Source organism: Lepidochelys olivacea (assembly GCF_965140295.1).
Source record: "Lepidochelys olivacea isolate rLepOli2 genome assembly, chromosome: 6".
In the NCBI taxonomy this organism is placed as follows: Eukaryota; Metazoa; Chordata; order Testudines; family Cheloniidae; genus Lepidochelys; species Lepidochelys olivacea.
In genome coordinates, this window is record NC_140416.1 from 55,163,039 (window position 1) to 55,178,649 (window position 15,611).

General features: G+C 48.7%; 1 protein-coding gene across 3 annotated transcripts in view; it reads left to right on the top strand.

Annotated features, from left to right (window-relative positions):
* The first annotated feature begins 5,986 nt into the window (after window positions 1-5,986).
* The window catches only part of MAPK8IP1 (mitogen-activated protein kinase 8 interacting protein 1), a 47,983-nt gene continuing 38,358 nt past the window's right edge, over window positions 5,987-15,611 (top strand). For 2 of the 3 annotated variants that reach the window (XM_084631216.1, XM_084631217.1), the window contains exon 1: window positions 5,987-6,300. In XM_084631216.1, the coding sequence (XP_084487342.1) occupies window positions 6,215-6,300 (86 nt within the window). In that variant the 5' untranslated portion in view covers window positions 5,987-6,214. Of the gene's footprint in view, window positions 6,301-6,433; window positions 6,541-15,611 lie in introns of those variants that run through there. The other variant, XM_084631218.1, reaches the window with a different exon arrangement.

Consider the following 15,611-nt stretch of genomic DNA (forward strand, 5'->3'; position numbering starts at 1 on the left):
CAGATTGCCCCACAGAGAACTCTCTTACCCCCATCTAGATCCCCCCCACTAAGTTCCTCTGCACTTGGATCCTGCTGTCGGGCTGAGCCTGCTCACCCACACCTGGTGTGCCTGGCACAGGGGGGCAGGGCCCCAGGCTGTTTCTGGCACAGGCCTGGCCCTTGTACTGTGTCAGGGTTGGGTGCAGCCTCACTGCTGAGTCCCTATCCCCGGGTGGGGCAGGGGGAGGCTGCAGGGTAATCTCTCACCTCCATGCAACCAGTGGCCTGTACTCCCTACTACCATGTTGGAGCCTCCACATTTATTTATTGACAAATAAAATTTGCTGAATTTTAAAATATTGCACGCAGAATTTTTAATTTTTTGGTGCAGAATCCCCTCAGGAATATGGGGTGCTGTGCAGCTGTGATGGTGGGACTGTGAGGAAGGTGGTGCGCAGTGGAGAGGTCTATGGGCGGGGGGTGCTGGGCGAGTGGTGTGGTGTGCAGGGTGCTGTGCAGTTGTGGTGGGAGGCCAACAGGGGAGGTTTGTAGGAGGGGTGGAGGCTGGGCATAGAGATCTGTGGTGGAGGTCTCTGGGACAGGGGACACTGGGCATAAGGGTGGGGCACTGGGCAGGGGGGCAGTGTGGTGCGGGCCTGCCCTCAAGGGGAAAGGGCATGCTGGCAGCACAGAGCAGGACAGTGTGCGTCTGGCAGCTGCAGGTTCCTAAACAGTGCTCTCCTGCAGGGCTCTGCAGAGCAGGGCTGCTCCTACTGCGCTGTGCCTCATTACCCCTAGCTTGCCCTTCACTCTGGAGACTGACCATCCCGCCCCCCTGCACCTTGCCCCATGGTGGCCCACAAATATGTTTGGTGCTGGGCCCACAAAAAGTTAATCCGGCCCTGTTCACAGCCATCAAAAGGCCTGTTGCGATTTATCCAGTCATTAGTGCCTCTCCCTTTAACAATACAAGGCAGCAGAAGGAAACTGCGTTACAGCACCTCTCCTCCTCAAAAAAGCCCAAACACCTCAAATAACCCCAATTCTGGATTACTGCTGCTACTCCATACCCCCATGAGGCACACCAAATTTCAAAGCAATGTGAGTAACCACTCAGATTTTAGAGCACTTACAGAGGTCAAGCTTTAAAGCCTATAAAATAGTGGGAATGAAAACGGTCTAGCTGTTTTTCCTGTGTTGTTGCATGTGCAGTGTAAAAATGTACACAGTCTTAAAAATTGTTCCCAGTTTGGGTCCCCCAAATATTTAGTGGATGGCAAGTACTACCTTGGGGTAAAATGTGACAGATTGAGACCATTTTTGGCCTGCATTACATCAATAGTTTGATCTCTAGATCTGTGCAAAGAAAAGAAAAAATTCTAGAAACTTTTTTAAATAGCTCCATCCAGTGACTGGGAGGGGATTTCCTCAAACCAAGAGCATCAGTTTTGTCTGGCCATGAGCTAATTCTAGTCACTACAGGTCTACAGGAGTTGCCCTTACCCTCAGGCCCAATCTTTAATCTTATCTTCCCAAGCAGCAACCCGTTCTGTAAGTGGGCAGCTGCCTTGGCTCTGGCTATTCTCAAGCACCAAGATGCAGTGAAGAATTGCTTTGACTGTGGCTTCAGAAGAGACTGGCTTCAAGATGACAGGTTTCAGAGTAGCAGCCATGTTAGTCTGTATTTATCCGATGAAGTGAGCTGTAGCTCACAAAAGCTTATACTCAAATAAATGTGTTAGTCTCTAAGGTGCCACAAGTACTCCTTTTCTTTTTGGCTTCAAGATGTGAAGGTAGAAAATCTGTACTGGGTGTGAAAAAAGGGGAGGGAACCAGACAAAAGCTGTTAAGATAGGGCAGGGTGAAAGATGCAGTGTTGCGGTGGATGGTGTGAGTACGGTGAATGAAAATTACCAGAAGCACTGAGTGCTAATCTGAGTGTTAATTAAATATAGCTGTGAGCATTCTAGTCCAGAGGTCAGGGTTAAAATTGCATGGCTGTATTTTAGGTCTGTCATTTTCTGTGAATTTTGAAGTCAATCTGACCTATGACATTTGTTTTAACTAGTAATCTCCCCCCAGATGACAGACAGGCCTACACTCCCTTGCTTTTGTAGATTTTTCTATAGGTTTCTATGAGAACAAGTATACCTACTGGGATGCATTAATCTCTAAGCTGTTGCTTCGGTATTCAGTTAGTTTCTCTGGAGTTTCTCTTTCTTAGGGAGACAGTGGCTGAAACTGTTGAGTTTGAAAGCAAAGCTTCTGAACCAATGCACCAGAACAAATTAATGTAAAATCTAAATGGTGTGTGGATAGGGAAGAATTATATATAGAGAAGAGGATGTGAAAGCTGATGTGAGCACAATAGTGGGAACAGGTTTTGTTTAACTAGTATTCCATCTGCTACCTCAGGAGCTGCCTCTGTAGCAGGAAACATTGAAACAGTGACCACTATTAATTTTGCAGCAAGAAACTTTGTCAGTTTTAGTTCAGTTCTGGTCACTCATATATATAAATAATATAAGCTTAAAAGGCAGAAATAGGAGGGGTCCAGAGATGGGTGATGAAAATGATTAGAGGCAGAAAGTGAAACATTTAGTACTGTCTAGAGAGAAGATGAGAGGATATGACAGAGATATACAGAAGGTGGCATGATATAAAACAGGGGCGGCAACCTTTCAGAAGTGGTGTGCCGAGTCGTCATTTATTCACTCTAATTTAAGGTTTCGCGTGCCAGTACTACATTTTAACGTTTTTAGAAGGTCTCTTTCTACAAGTCTATAATATATAACTAAAATATTGTTGTATGTAACGTAAATAAGGTTTTTAAAATGTTTAAGATGCTTCATTTAAAATTAAATTAAAATGCAGAGCCCTCCGGACTGGTGGCCAGGGCCCGGGCAGTGTGAGTGCCACTGAAAATCAGCTTGCATGCCTCCTTTGGCACACATGCCATAGGTTGCCTACCCCGGTATAAAGATTAGCATATAGTACCAGTGTGAGCACCCTAAGACCATGGGATCAAAAACTCAAAGCTGGCAAAAGGAAAAACCCTTCCATACAATGTATGAAAGACATGTGGAACTCAGTGAGCCTATGAGGAGTGTTTCAAAGCAAGACTAGATGTTGATATGGATAATGTGAACATCCATGGCTACAACAGAGAATTAAATATATCTTACTTTCTGTTTCAGGCTATATCCCAAATTGTATCTCCATAACTGTCCCCCACGGTGCTCCTCGCATCTTTCCTGCTTCAGAGCCTAGTCAGGCATTTTCTGAGACACATTTCTAAGTATATTTATCACTATCTGGTTCAAGTGCTTGACTAGCCCAGGGGACTGGTGGTGATAGGAATATTACCCACAAGGTGGGTGAGGATGCTAATAACTTTTATTAGACCAACTTCTGTTGATGAAAGAGAGATGCTTTTGAGCTTACACAGAGCTCTTCATAGGAATAAAAAGACAATTCCAGGTACCCTAATGTCCTATAGAGTGCCTCATAAGGGCAGAGGCTAAGTGGGAGCCTCTATCTGATTCCACCTTGAACCGCACAGTTGCCAATTTTCACGTAGCAAATAAGCACCCCAACTTTCACAATAAGCCAAAAATCAAGCTAATACCATTTCAAAACAAGGCCAAAACAAGGCAATCCCTAAGAACCCCAACACTCTATGTGACTAGATCCCCTTGGCATGCAGTCTGGGACTGTGGTGGGCCTGCTGTGCACTCCGACTCTCCCCCACTTGCCCCTGCTTGCCGGGAGTTGATCAAAAAAAAGAAGCTACAAGCCACAAGCTACAAGCCAAAAACTAGCCAACAAACAACTCACAAGCCAATTAAGCCAAAAATGAGCCCAATTTCTGCATTTTTTTGGATTTGGCATGTCTGCTTGAACAGCAAATCTCCTCTGCTGAAAACATGATTAATCAATACCATAGCTGTGGTTCCGGCTGTATCACTGTGAGCAGGTAAAGTCTCTACCCATTTTGTAAACAGGCAGGTCCCTGTGTGAATGTACTGGCTCTCTTGGGAGGAGAATGGACTCACTGGGCCCACTTAATCAATTTGAATATCAGATCGGAGATGGTGATTCCTTTGCTCTAAAGCAATTCTCAGAACCTGACCCATGAAGGCTGGAATATGTTACAAGTGAGGCTCTCTGCACCTTTGCTCAGGTTGGGAGTAGGAGGTCTGTTTAGGATTTTCAAAGGAAAAAAAGTCTAGTTCTCTAAATATCCTAATCTTTCTTCAGGAGGAAACAGTCTGTTTGTGGAGGCAAAGTTAAAGGACAACACAATAATGAAGCTGTATAATTTCATAGAGAATTTCGTAACTCATTCCATCTCGTCAAAGCTGGTCCAAGTGATGAACCAAAGCAAAGGCCCATGACTCTAAACCAGTCCATGAATGTTATCCTTTTTGAACTCATATCTGGCAGGAGATCAAAACCCCTGGGACCATTCTGGGACTCTCAACTCTGAAGAAGCAGATGATACTCTGAATTTTAGCCATGAAGTAAATTGTCTTCAACTCTTGGAAAGGAGCTATGATACCTACTGTTCCGTAGAGATTGAAATGGCCAGTCCAGTGCCATCTACTGTGTATCCCAGGGCACAGCTGTCACACATACATATAGTAAATTGATAATAGTGGGTATGGCTACACTTAGCAGCATGTTAAAAGTCCCATTGGAGGATTAGAAATACTACCTCAAGCAACCAAAACTGTGTAAGTTGTACGCTTCTAAACACAATGCAGCTTAATGGGATCCTAGGAGTAGATGGGGAGGACATGCTAAACCTGGTACTGTGGCTTCATGTATGTTATTTCCTTAAGCAGTGCTACAAATGTTATGGGAATGATTTAAATACCATTTCAGTGCAGAATCAGCATGGGATTCTTTCTGGACCTGGTGAGATGGTTAAAGTAGAGGAGGTAGTTTTGGCCTGCTGTTTAAAGGGCAGCGAGTGGACGGAGTGGGTTGCTAGATCCTGCCATTCACAGAAATGGTGCCATTTAATTTAATTCAATTAAAATGGTTTGAAATCTGGCTTTAATCCTCCCCTTGCTTTGACCATAATGCAGACATGGTGGCCTTGGCCATGGGCCTGAGATGCAGGACAGAACCATCCCTGGGGAAAGTAGTGCTGCAGGAGAGGAAACTCCTTATCATCAATTTCTGAAAGGACCCTTGGAAAAATATTTGTATTCTAAACTGGAGAAAGGACCCACCATCCCCATTTGGGGTCAGGGTGCTGATGAACTGCTGATGGGGCATTGCCTCGGGGGTGGGGAGGGCATGGGAAATTAAAATACCCGCCCTCTCCAGACCCCTTGGAGGCTGCTGCCTAGTATCTTTAGCACCAGCCTGCCCCCTCTCTGCTGGCCCTGGCCCAGGCCCAGGCCCAGGCTGTATTTGCTGGACTCCCCTCAGCTGCTTGGCCGCCAAATGGCATGGGTTGGGGCAGGGTTCTGCTGCTCTGCCTGCAATCCTAAACGCTGTGCTGAGACATCCCTGTGGGGCTGGGGGGGAGGGGGGCCTGCTGCTACCCTGGGGGGTCTCCAAGGTGGAAAGGAGGTGCCTGGCTTTGTGGGGGAGGGTCAGTAGTTCCTTGTTCCCCTCCCACTCCTTAGATCCTCAATGTTAGACATGGCCCCTGCTTTTTCTATCAATGAGCGATCATTACTTCAAAGGACCCACCTTCCCAGGAGCCTTTCACAGAGAGTATCAGAGCACTTCATCCCATGTCAACCTCCCTTCCTCAGCTCCGGCTACCCTTCTTCCTCACCCTCCGCCAGTCCCCCACACCCATCTCCCTGCTAATCCCCCTCTTTGCCCTCTGCCAGTCCAATCCCCTCCCACGCCTCCCTGCCAGCTCTGCTCGCTCCTGCTTCAGCCTTCACCCCGCCTGTCCCGGGCGCTCCACGAGGAGCAGGACGCGCCCGGCAGCTGCCCCACCCCGTGGGACCCCTGCGCACCCTCCACCTGCTGCAGCTCGCCCGGCGGGAGGGGAAGCCAGGCTGCAGCACCCAGCTCGGGGGCATCTCTCCCTGCAGTTGCCACCCCCGGGGGCGTCCTCGGCTTTGGCTTTCAGAAGCGCCCTTCCCTGCCAGCCCCGGTGCCCGCCAAGTGAATTCCTGCCTGGCGGCCCTGCTCTCCCCTCCCCTGCCAGCATCAGCAGCATCCATCTCCCCTCCCTCCCTCCGCCTGCATGGAGAGAGAGAATGGCGGAGAGAGAGAAAGGAGCCACGTCCCCGGCCGGATCGTCTCCGTTCCTGGGGCTGCACCTGGCCTCGCCCCCCAATTTCAGGTACCGGAGCCTCCCCCCACCCCAAACCCCTCAGTCCCTTTCCCGGGGTGCGGGGGGGGGGGGTTCGCTGCAGATCGCGTTGGCCCTGCCCCTTCCCCCACCTATCCCCGTTCTGCAGAGCCGGGCTGGGCACAGGCTGCTGCTGCATCCTCTGCTCCCCCAGCTTGCGAGCTGCTTCCCTCCGAGGCTGGGAACCAGGCGGCGGTGCCCGCTCCCCACCGAGGCTGGGCGAGGGAAGGGGTAAGCCCCCCCTTTCCTCTCATCCGAGCGGGCACGCACAGGCTGCATTGCCCTGGGCGGAGGCCGGGGTGGAACAATGCCCGCCTGGGGCTTCAGCCAGCCAGGTCCCCTCGCCCCGCCGCAGGCTCGGGGCAGTGTCACCCTCCCCCCAGGCCAGGGGGTCAAACCCGCTGTCCCCGCCCGCAGCTGCGAAGAAGCCGCCTGCCCGGGAAGAGGTGGTGGTGTCTGCCGCGGGCGGTGCTCTGCTCTCTGGAGGGGGCGGGGGTATGGGGAACGATGCCTCTGGGGGGCTCCTGCTTGTCTCCCTGCAGCCCAGTGGGGAGGGCTGGGCTCTGGGCCCTGTTTTCCCTGCTGGCTTTTTGTAGGGAGGGGCTGCAAACACAATCCTCCCCCCCCACCTCCAACCCCAAATCCCTCCACAGCCTCCTCTAGCACCCTCCTGCCCCCCAGAACCCTCTCTTCATATCCCCCTCAGATGTCTCACATACACTTCCCCCAAATACCCCCACCTCCTACCCAACTCTTCACACCTCACACACCTACCTCCAGTCCTCTCACTCCCCCTCCCAAATCCTTCCTACTTCCCACCCAAGCCCCAACGCCTCCCCCATCTTCTCCCAACCCCCCCTCCATACACACCCCTCTCAAAAGCCTTCCTCCAACCCCCCAAAACACCATTCCTCCCCAGGAAATACTTCCTTCCTCTCAAACAACCCCTTTCTTATGTACCCTAGAGACCACTACCCCAGGTACAGACCTGAAACAGAAAACAAACCCAGATGGGTGCTGCAGATTTAGAATTGATCCTCTCAGAAATACTGAGCACCCCCATCCATCTGGGACATGGAGCCCTTTAATCTGAAGGCTGTGAAACTGTTCACAGTATGGCCTGACAGCCCCAGGCAGAAGCAGGGACAGGAGCGGAGGTGGATTGAAGAACCTACAGCTGCCTAGCTCAGATAAGGGTACAGGTGGGCTTGGGGGGCAAGATGCTTGCCAATGACTTTTGGAGAGCAGGATTAGCAAAGGAGTGCACTGGGGGCAGGGGCAGCGCCTGGCATTTGGCCATATATAGGCCCTGTCACTATTTTTTCCTCTGATTTGGTGGGCTTGATGTCATTTGTTTTTCTGAAATTCTGAGCAGTTGTTCTCTGATTATCAGATGTGTGTGTCTTGAATGGTGGGGCACTAAGCCTAGAATTGGGTCTGAGCTGGGCAGGGAGGTGAGACCTGTTCTGTGTTGTTTATGCTGAGAGATTCTGGGGGGCAGGAGAGATGCTCTACACCTGAGATCAGAGGTAAATGTTTTACATTTGACTCTGTCGGGGGTCCAGGGATCTGACAGTTGAGGAAAGAGATTATCTGCCGTCGTTTTGGAGGGGAAGCTGATGTGGTGTTTGTGCATTGTGAGGCTGGGTGATTTACCTGTAAGGGCCCTGCCCCTGCCTGTGCAGACTGTCATTTGATTCTGGAGTTTCCTCTGCTAAACAGCTTTGTGGGGCTCTGTAAATAGCAGTCCACTCTCTTTCTTTTAGTTCTAATGCTGCCTGTTTGATTTGTTTGAAGCCATTGCATGCAACATGGCTGCATAAACCATGCAAATTAAGCAATTAAAGCTGCCTCTGGAAAGGTCCACCATGGAGAAGAGGCTCAGCCACAGAGCTGGGTAATGTGAGCTGAGCAGCAGAGCTCAGCTCAGCCTGGTCCCGTGACAGTCTCAGGCTTGCTGTGTGCTGCTGTCCTAGATACAACGTTTGTCTCCTGGGCTCTGTCCTCTCCAATGTAAACAGCAACACCCAGGTAAGAAAGAGCAAGGTGCCAGCTCCTTCTGTTGTCCAGGTCTCCAGAAGTGGAGTCCAAATTCTCAGGAAGCAGCTTTTAATGAGAAAGGGAGCAGGGAATAGTCATACCTTGTATGGGGAGGTGTCAGAGCCCTGAGATTTAATGGAGAGAACTCAGAGGTCTCTGAAGTTAGGGCAAATCATTCCAGGAGCCTGGAGTTTGGGATGAGGATCTTGGGACTGAAGGAAACAGTTTTGAGGTCTCTGAATTTGGGGATGAATTTTGAAGACCCAGAGATAATGTTGAAATATTTAGGGGTGTGAGGGGGAGTTGGACACCCCCACACACACACTTGCTTCCATGCCAGGGTGTGTTATCTGGCAGGTGTAAGCATTGGGGAGTGGGAAGCTGTGTAAACAGAGAGTATCTGGGGTGATAGAGTCCAAAAGTCACTGGCAAGCATCCTGCCCCCCAAACCCATCCTTTCTACTGTAGCCAACTCAGCTCCAGCACCTGTGAGAGGAGAGACCTCCCACTCTTGGGTTGCCTTAGGGCTTCCATTGTTCTGGGCTGAAAAGGGCAGCAGAGATTTCAGTCAAGGGTGAAGTGAAGTGCTGAATGAACCATGAGGACATGTGAATGCTGTGCTCCTGGCGCAAGGGGTATCCCACCCACATTTGCTGCTGCTATTCCTACCCCTTCTGAATGGCAACACACAGGCTCCCAGCAAAAGACAGCAGAGCCATGAGGTGGTGTATCCCCTTTAACATGGAAGAGAATCAGCACTGCCAGATAGCCCCCAAATGGAGGCGATGAGTGGGGACAAGAAGTTTTGATCAGTTATCTAGTATGAAGGCCTCACACCATCTGAAAAGGGTCTGGGAAGCAACAGTGTGGGGAGAGTGTGGGATGAGGCCCTTCTTTTCTAGGGCAGCCTCCTTGGGTGGTCACCTTGTCTCAGTGAGGGGAATTCTAGATGTTAGAGATGGAAAAGTCCCATTAGGTTCCATCTAGTCCATTTGTCCCCTGACCCAAAGGCTGGATTGGTCCCTACAATCTAGCCTCCAGGGTTGTGCCCCCATCAGCTTTAAATATCCCAAGCAATGAGGCTCCCTTCCCTTTCTTTGGGAGACAGTCCCACAGCCTCACGTACCGCACTGCCAAGAACCTCCTGAGATTCAGCCCAAGTTTTTCTTTGCACTGTCTCATCCTCCAATTCCTACTTCTACCCTGTAACAGGGTGGCTTGCCCCCTTAAGGGCTAGAGCCCTGGGGGCCAGTCAACCCTAGTTACTAAGGAGACACCCGACCAGGCTGCAGGATATCTTTCTTTGCAGTGTTATTGTCAGAAATTTTTCCTGCCACTCATTGGACTTTCTAACTCTAAATTACCTGTCAGCTGGAGGAAGAGGCCTCTGTGTGGCTGCTAATAGTTCTGTAGTCTGGTTGTGGCCATGTCGGGGATGACCAGTTGTGCAGGCCAGAGTAGAGTGTGTCAGGGCTGTCTGAGCCAGGGTGAGGGCCCAGCAGGATGAGTTTCACAGAAGGTTTTTCACCAGAGCTGTTTGCCAGCTCTCTGGGGAAGGACTGTCCACTGCTCATCCTTGAGCTGGGACAGGAGTCAGGCTGTTCCAGCTGTGTTAGTGTTTCCTAGTCTGTGCCCAGGGAGGAGGGGATAGGGATGGAGACAAGTGAAAGATGCTTCTCCTGAAATTCTGTTCCTAAAGGAGCTCTCGATAGTTGATGTAGGAGCTTCACTTTTAAAGCAGCCGTGGGGTGCAAAGCGTTATGCAAAGCTTGCAGCTGCTAGTGGCCCCAGGCCCAATTCTACACAACCCTACACCTTGTGTAGTCATTGACACCACCGGGTAAGCATTCTGACTTGGTGGTGTTTTACACCTACTTTACACTGGTGTAAATGACTGCATAAGGTGCAGAGCACCAATGAATCTGTACCCTGTCCGTAGCAGTGACCAGGTCTGAGAAAGAAGAAAGTGTGTGTGTGCGGGGGGAGCTCCCTTTAGCAGCCTGCGGACAAATCACTCTGTACTGAGTCTGAGAAGAACTTGGAAGGTAACCAGTATTCGGAAGGGAGCCATCCAGAGAAAACCTGGAAGAGATGCTGCAGGAAGTGGTGTTAGGAATGTAACAGAAGGGAGTGGTGGGTGGCAGAGATGTTTTGGGGGGATCTTTTGGCCCTGAGGCACACCCATTTCCAGCTTTTCTAATGAAGAGCCATAGCATCAGTCTAGATGCTGGACAGCAGGGCTCCTGGGAAAGCTACCCCCTAGAGGAGCTATTTGCATGGTTCAGGGAAGTTGAGTGACAATACCTGAATCCCTCTGGGAGTCTGACTATAACAAAGGGAGTTGGGCAGCATTCCTATTAGAAGGGCTTCTAAAGAGAGGGCAGTCTCTAGGAAAAGGGAATGAACCTCTTTGTATTTCCCCAGGAAGCTCAGGGGAGTCTAGGCTGAGGTGGAAATCAAGCCCTGTGCTGCAGGTTGGTTTGTCTGTTGTATGTGTTGGGGTGGCTGAGTAGTCAGCTCAGAGGCAATGGGCAGGGCATTTGTTTTAATGTTATACAAAATTAGGCTTCTCTGAGGATGTTTCTCTTTGGGTTAAGCAAAAGACCCTCTGATTCCTGTGGGGGGGAACAGGAACTAGAGCCCAGCCACAAAGGTGTTTCCCTCTAAACTAGTGCTGTACTGAATGCCCCTGTACGGTGCTGACTTGCAGATGGAATATCAGAACAAAGTCCTGACTGCTTCTGTTCATCAAAGATCTCTTTGCAATTTTGTAAGTCAGGGTGCTAGCCTTGCTATCCTGGCCAAATTCCAGCTCAGGTGATTCTGTTCTGTGATCCTACATTCCCTCCACAGGTTCAGATGGACACAGAATTATTCTTCACTTCCTTTCCTGAACTGTTGCATACATGGCTGTCTGTTAATCAGCTGCCAGCTCCTACCCTAGAGGTGGCTGCATTGAAGTGGCAGGTAAAGTGACTTCTGTATGTTAGTGCCCTGGAGAAACATAAGTTATTAAAATGCAACTTTTACCACTGGCTTTGGTAACTGGGGACTGCAGCTTTTGAGGTGCAGATAGAGGCAAGATGTGTCACCTGCAAAGGCACATTTGTGATTTGCCTTGCCTATGTTAAGTCACCTGGGTAGGAAACTCTTGCTACACACAGTGTCACAGGTAACAAGGAGACTGGCCTGCTGGGTAATAAGGAGATCTCTCCATGCTCTGGGACCTGGTGCATTTTGCAGGAAGTGACCTGGCTGTCTGCTTGTTGCTCATGCAGGTGTGAGCTGTTGCTAGGAAGAGTTTGAGCACCTTGAGGGGATTCTAATGACTTCTTCCAAGCCAGTGTGGATCCCTGCAGGAGCAGGAATGAAGAAGATCAGCTGGTGTTCAGTTTTTAATGCACAAGCACCATGGACAGCTCTGTCAATGCACCTCAATTTTGAGTTGCAGCATTCCTTGCTATTCCACCTTGGGCCTTTCAAGGAGTGAAGGCTAATTTCATAACAGACACATACCTACTAAAGTGAGGCATGGTTGGACAAGAGCAGCTAGGGACGTGACAACTGAATCTTTTGCTGCTGACAGGATTTGGGTGGGTGCAGTCTTGGTCCATGAAATAATACAAAGAATTATGACTCTGATGATGGTAAAATTAATGGAAAGGAACATGTTTTAATATGTAAAAGCGGCAAAGAGTCCTGTGGCACCTTCTAGACTAACAGACGTATTGGAGCATAGGCTTTTGTGGGTGAATACCCACTTTGTCAGACTCACAAAAGCTTATGCTCCAATACGTCTGCTAGTCTATAAGGTGCCACAGGACTCTTTGCCGCTTTTACAGATCCAGACTAACACGGATACCCCTCTGATGTTTTAATATGGCAATTTACCATGCTGCCCACATCAGCCTGCATAAGCGCTCATCTTGTGGAGTGGGAGGGTGTCATGGACTGCCTTATATTCTCCCTCCTCCTCCCCTCTCCAAAGAATGGTGGGTAGATGGGACAACTCTGAAAGAGTTACCTTGTAAAGCCAACAGCCATCATGCATACTCCCTCATGCACTGCACAAAGTCTAGATCTACTTCCTTGTTCTCTTCAGAATGAGGAGGCAGAGAGACTGTGTGGTCTAGTGCAGTGTTTCTCCAGGGCCGGTCTGTGGACCAGCACCAGTCCTTGAGATCTCCCAGACACAGTTTAGGAAGGCAGCAAGCCAGTCCCTGGTATCAAAAAGGTTGAGAAACACTGGTCTAGTGGACTGAGCCTGCACGGACTTTGGGTCCTATTCCTGGTTCTGAAAGGGAGTGTGGTTTAGCAGACTGAGCATGGGACCGGGAGACAGGACTGTCATGGGTTTTGTTCCTGCCTCTGCCACTGGCTTGCTGTTGTGACCTTGGACAAGTCCCTTCTACTCTCTCTGCCTCAGTTTCACAACCTGTAACATGCAGATGATATTTCCTTTCTTTTAAGGGGGCTGTGTGTGTGAGCACCAGAGAGGTGAAACATGCTATGTAAATGCTAATCATCATTATTATTATTGTTAGCATGGCTTGAAAAATCCCCTCACCTAGGGTGAATAGGAAGCTTCTCCAGGTGAATGCCTTCAACTTATACAGAATCTGAACTTTCATTAAAAAGCAAATTTTCTGGCTCGTATGGTTGTGAGGAAAATCTTCAAGTCACCTAGGTATAATTGATGCAACTACATCTGCCTGAGTCTGCAGACTGATGGCTCCATTGCTTCTGCCAGTGCTCACAGTGAAAACTGACCAGAGCCTTATTGGGTCTGACAGCAGTTATTCAGATTTTTACAGACAGTGGTGAAACTGATCGAAATGAGGGTTGTTTCACTTTGCTATTGCTTGGGGACGCTCTGAGCAGCAGCAGAGGCAAGTGTAGGAGCTAGTCACTGAGGAGGAGGATCAAAAATGGAGGTGGGCAAATGGAGACCTACACTTGCAGCAGCCAGGAAGTTTCTGGATGGGAGGGGCAGGGGGAAATAGGTAGAGAGAGCTCTTTCTCCCTTCCATCAGCTGAGGGACTTAAAATGTATCAGACACCTACTAGCTCATATAAAAGATGGAGCCTGTGAGCCCTTGATAATCTTTATCAATGATCTGCCAGAAAATATAAAATCATTGCTGATAAAGTTTGCAGATGACACAAAAACTGGTGGAGTAGTAAATGATAAGGACAGGTCAGTTACAGAGCACTCTGGATCACTTGTTGTTCAAGTGAGTCCAATTTACCATCAGTTTTAATATAGTCAAATGTATATCTAGGAACCAGGACTGTAAATCGTAGTTGTAAGAAGGGTAACTATAAGTTGGAAAACAGAGTCTGGAAAGGATTTTGGGGTGATGGTGGATGGTCAAGTGATCATGAGCTTCCAGTGTGGTGCTGTGGCACAGCAAATGCAGTCTTTGGATGTATTATGCAAAAGAATAGTGGTAGAAATATGGAGGTGTTATTACCTCTGTATGTGGCATTGGAATGACCAATACTGGAATACTGTGTCCAGTTCTGGTGTCCACACTTTAACAATGATGCTGACAAACTAGAAAGGGTTCAGAAAAGAATGATTGGAGATCTGGAAAACCTGCCTTACAGAGAGTGAGAGTAAAGAAGCTCCCCTCTAATTAGCTTTAACTTAAAGAGAAAGCTAAGAGGTTACTTGATCATGGTCTACAAGTACCTACTTGGGGAAAAGACTGCTTATAGCAGAAGTCTCTTTAGTCTAACAGACAAAGGTATAATTACATCCAATGGCTGGAAGTTGAGGCTAGGCAAATTCAGACTTAGAAATAAGGTGCACATTTTTAACAGTGAGGTAAACTGTTCCCATGGTGAATTACCCTATGGATGTGGTAGATTCCCCATCTTTTGAAATCTCTAAATCATGACTGAATCTCTTTCTAAACCATCTGCTCTAGTTTGACCACAAGTTATGAATCTGATGCAGCAGGAATCACTTGGTGAAGTTACATGACCTGTGTTATGCAGGAGGTCAGACTCTAGAAGAACATAATGGTCCCTTGTGGCCTTAAAATCTATGGCAAGCAGAGTCCAGGGACAGCTCCATGGTAGAGGTTCCAGCACCTACCATTTCCCAGCAGCTGGAATGGGGTTGATTTTTACTGGACAGTTAGCTGTCCACATCTTCCCATCGATCTTTAGCTTAGCATGTTTAGTCCTCTGACTCCTAAGGCTTGGAATGTTACCAGACACCTCAGTGTGAGGGAGTGGGCGGGGGAGAGAGGGAGAGATGGGAAAACAAATTAGAGAGAAATTGAAGGGGAGGATATAGAGAAGAAAATATAGGGAAAGGAAGAGAGAGGAGGAAAAGAGGAAATAGACACCAAAAACAATACAGGAAAAGATGCCTCATGATTTATTATAGGAAAGAAAGAAGATGGGGGAAGTGGAATTAAAGCCAGGAAGATTACGTAAGTTACACTTTTTAAAGGATATTAAATAGAAAGTTAATTGGTGACACCTTACATTTCAGTGCAGCACCCATTAAAAAGTACACATAGTTAATTTGTTTAACTCACGAGGGGTGTGGTTTGGGGGTGTTACAACACAGGGACTCTGCCCTGTCTGGTAAGATTAGTTCTTGGGCTAGTATGTTTTGGGTACGTGTTTCAAGCCCTGATCATTGCACTCCCTGTGTCAGGGCTCAAAAGCAGCAAGAGGTCTGTCTATTATGATGCTGTCATTGGGCAGATCTTGCTTGTTCCTGTTAAACTTGTGGAATTGAATGCTTGATTACCAGAGTAGCTGTTGATATTGTTCTAACTCCCCTCCACTCTCTTAAAAGCTTGAAATGAACCCAACCTTAGCACCTGACCCAGGGGAGCTGGCTGTGCTCACTGCTGTCCTGGACCACAACATTGCCAGACCCTGGGCAGAGAGACTGTACCCAGAATGGGCCAGCAAAGGGATGTGGGGGTGGGGGGAGAAGATTTAGATCATTTCTGAAAGCACATGAAACACAAGCAGCCCCACCTTGTCCTTGGCAGGAACTTTCATGTGTGTCTAAATACTGTGCTGCCCCTTTAAATTGCTTTTTGTAGATGAAATGATGGTTCTCTCATTGACAAGTAAAAGCCACAAACTGCCCATTTCCACCTGGAACTGTGGTCCATGCAGAGGCTGACTAGACCAAGTAGGGGCCTTGCAAGGGCAGGAGAAGGTGCCTCTGCAGAGCTGGTATCAGTGATGTGGTAACTCAATGCCCCCTACCATGTCTGCTGGTGATA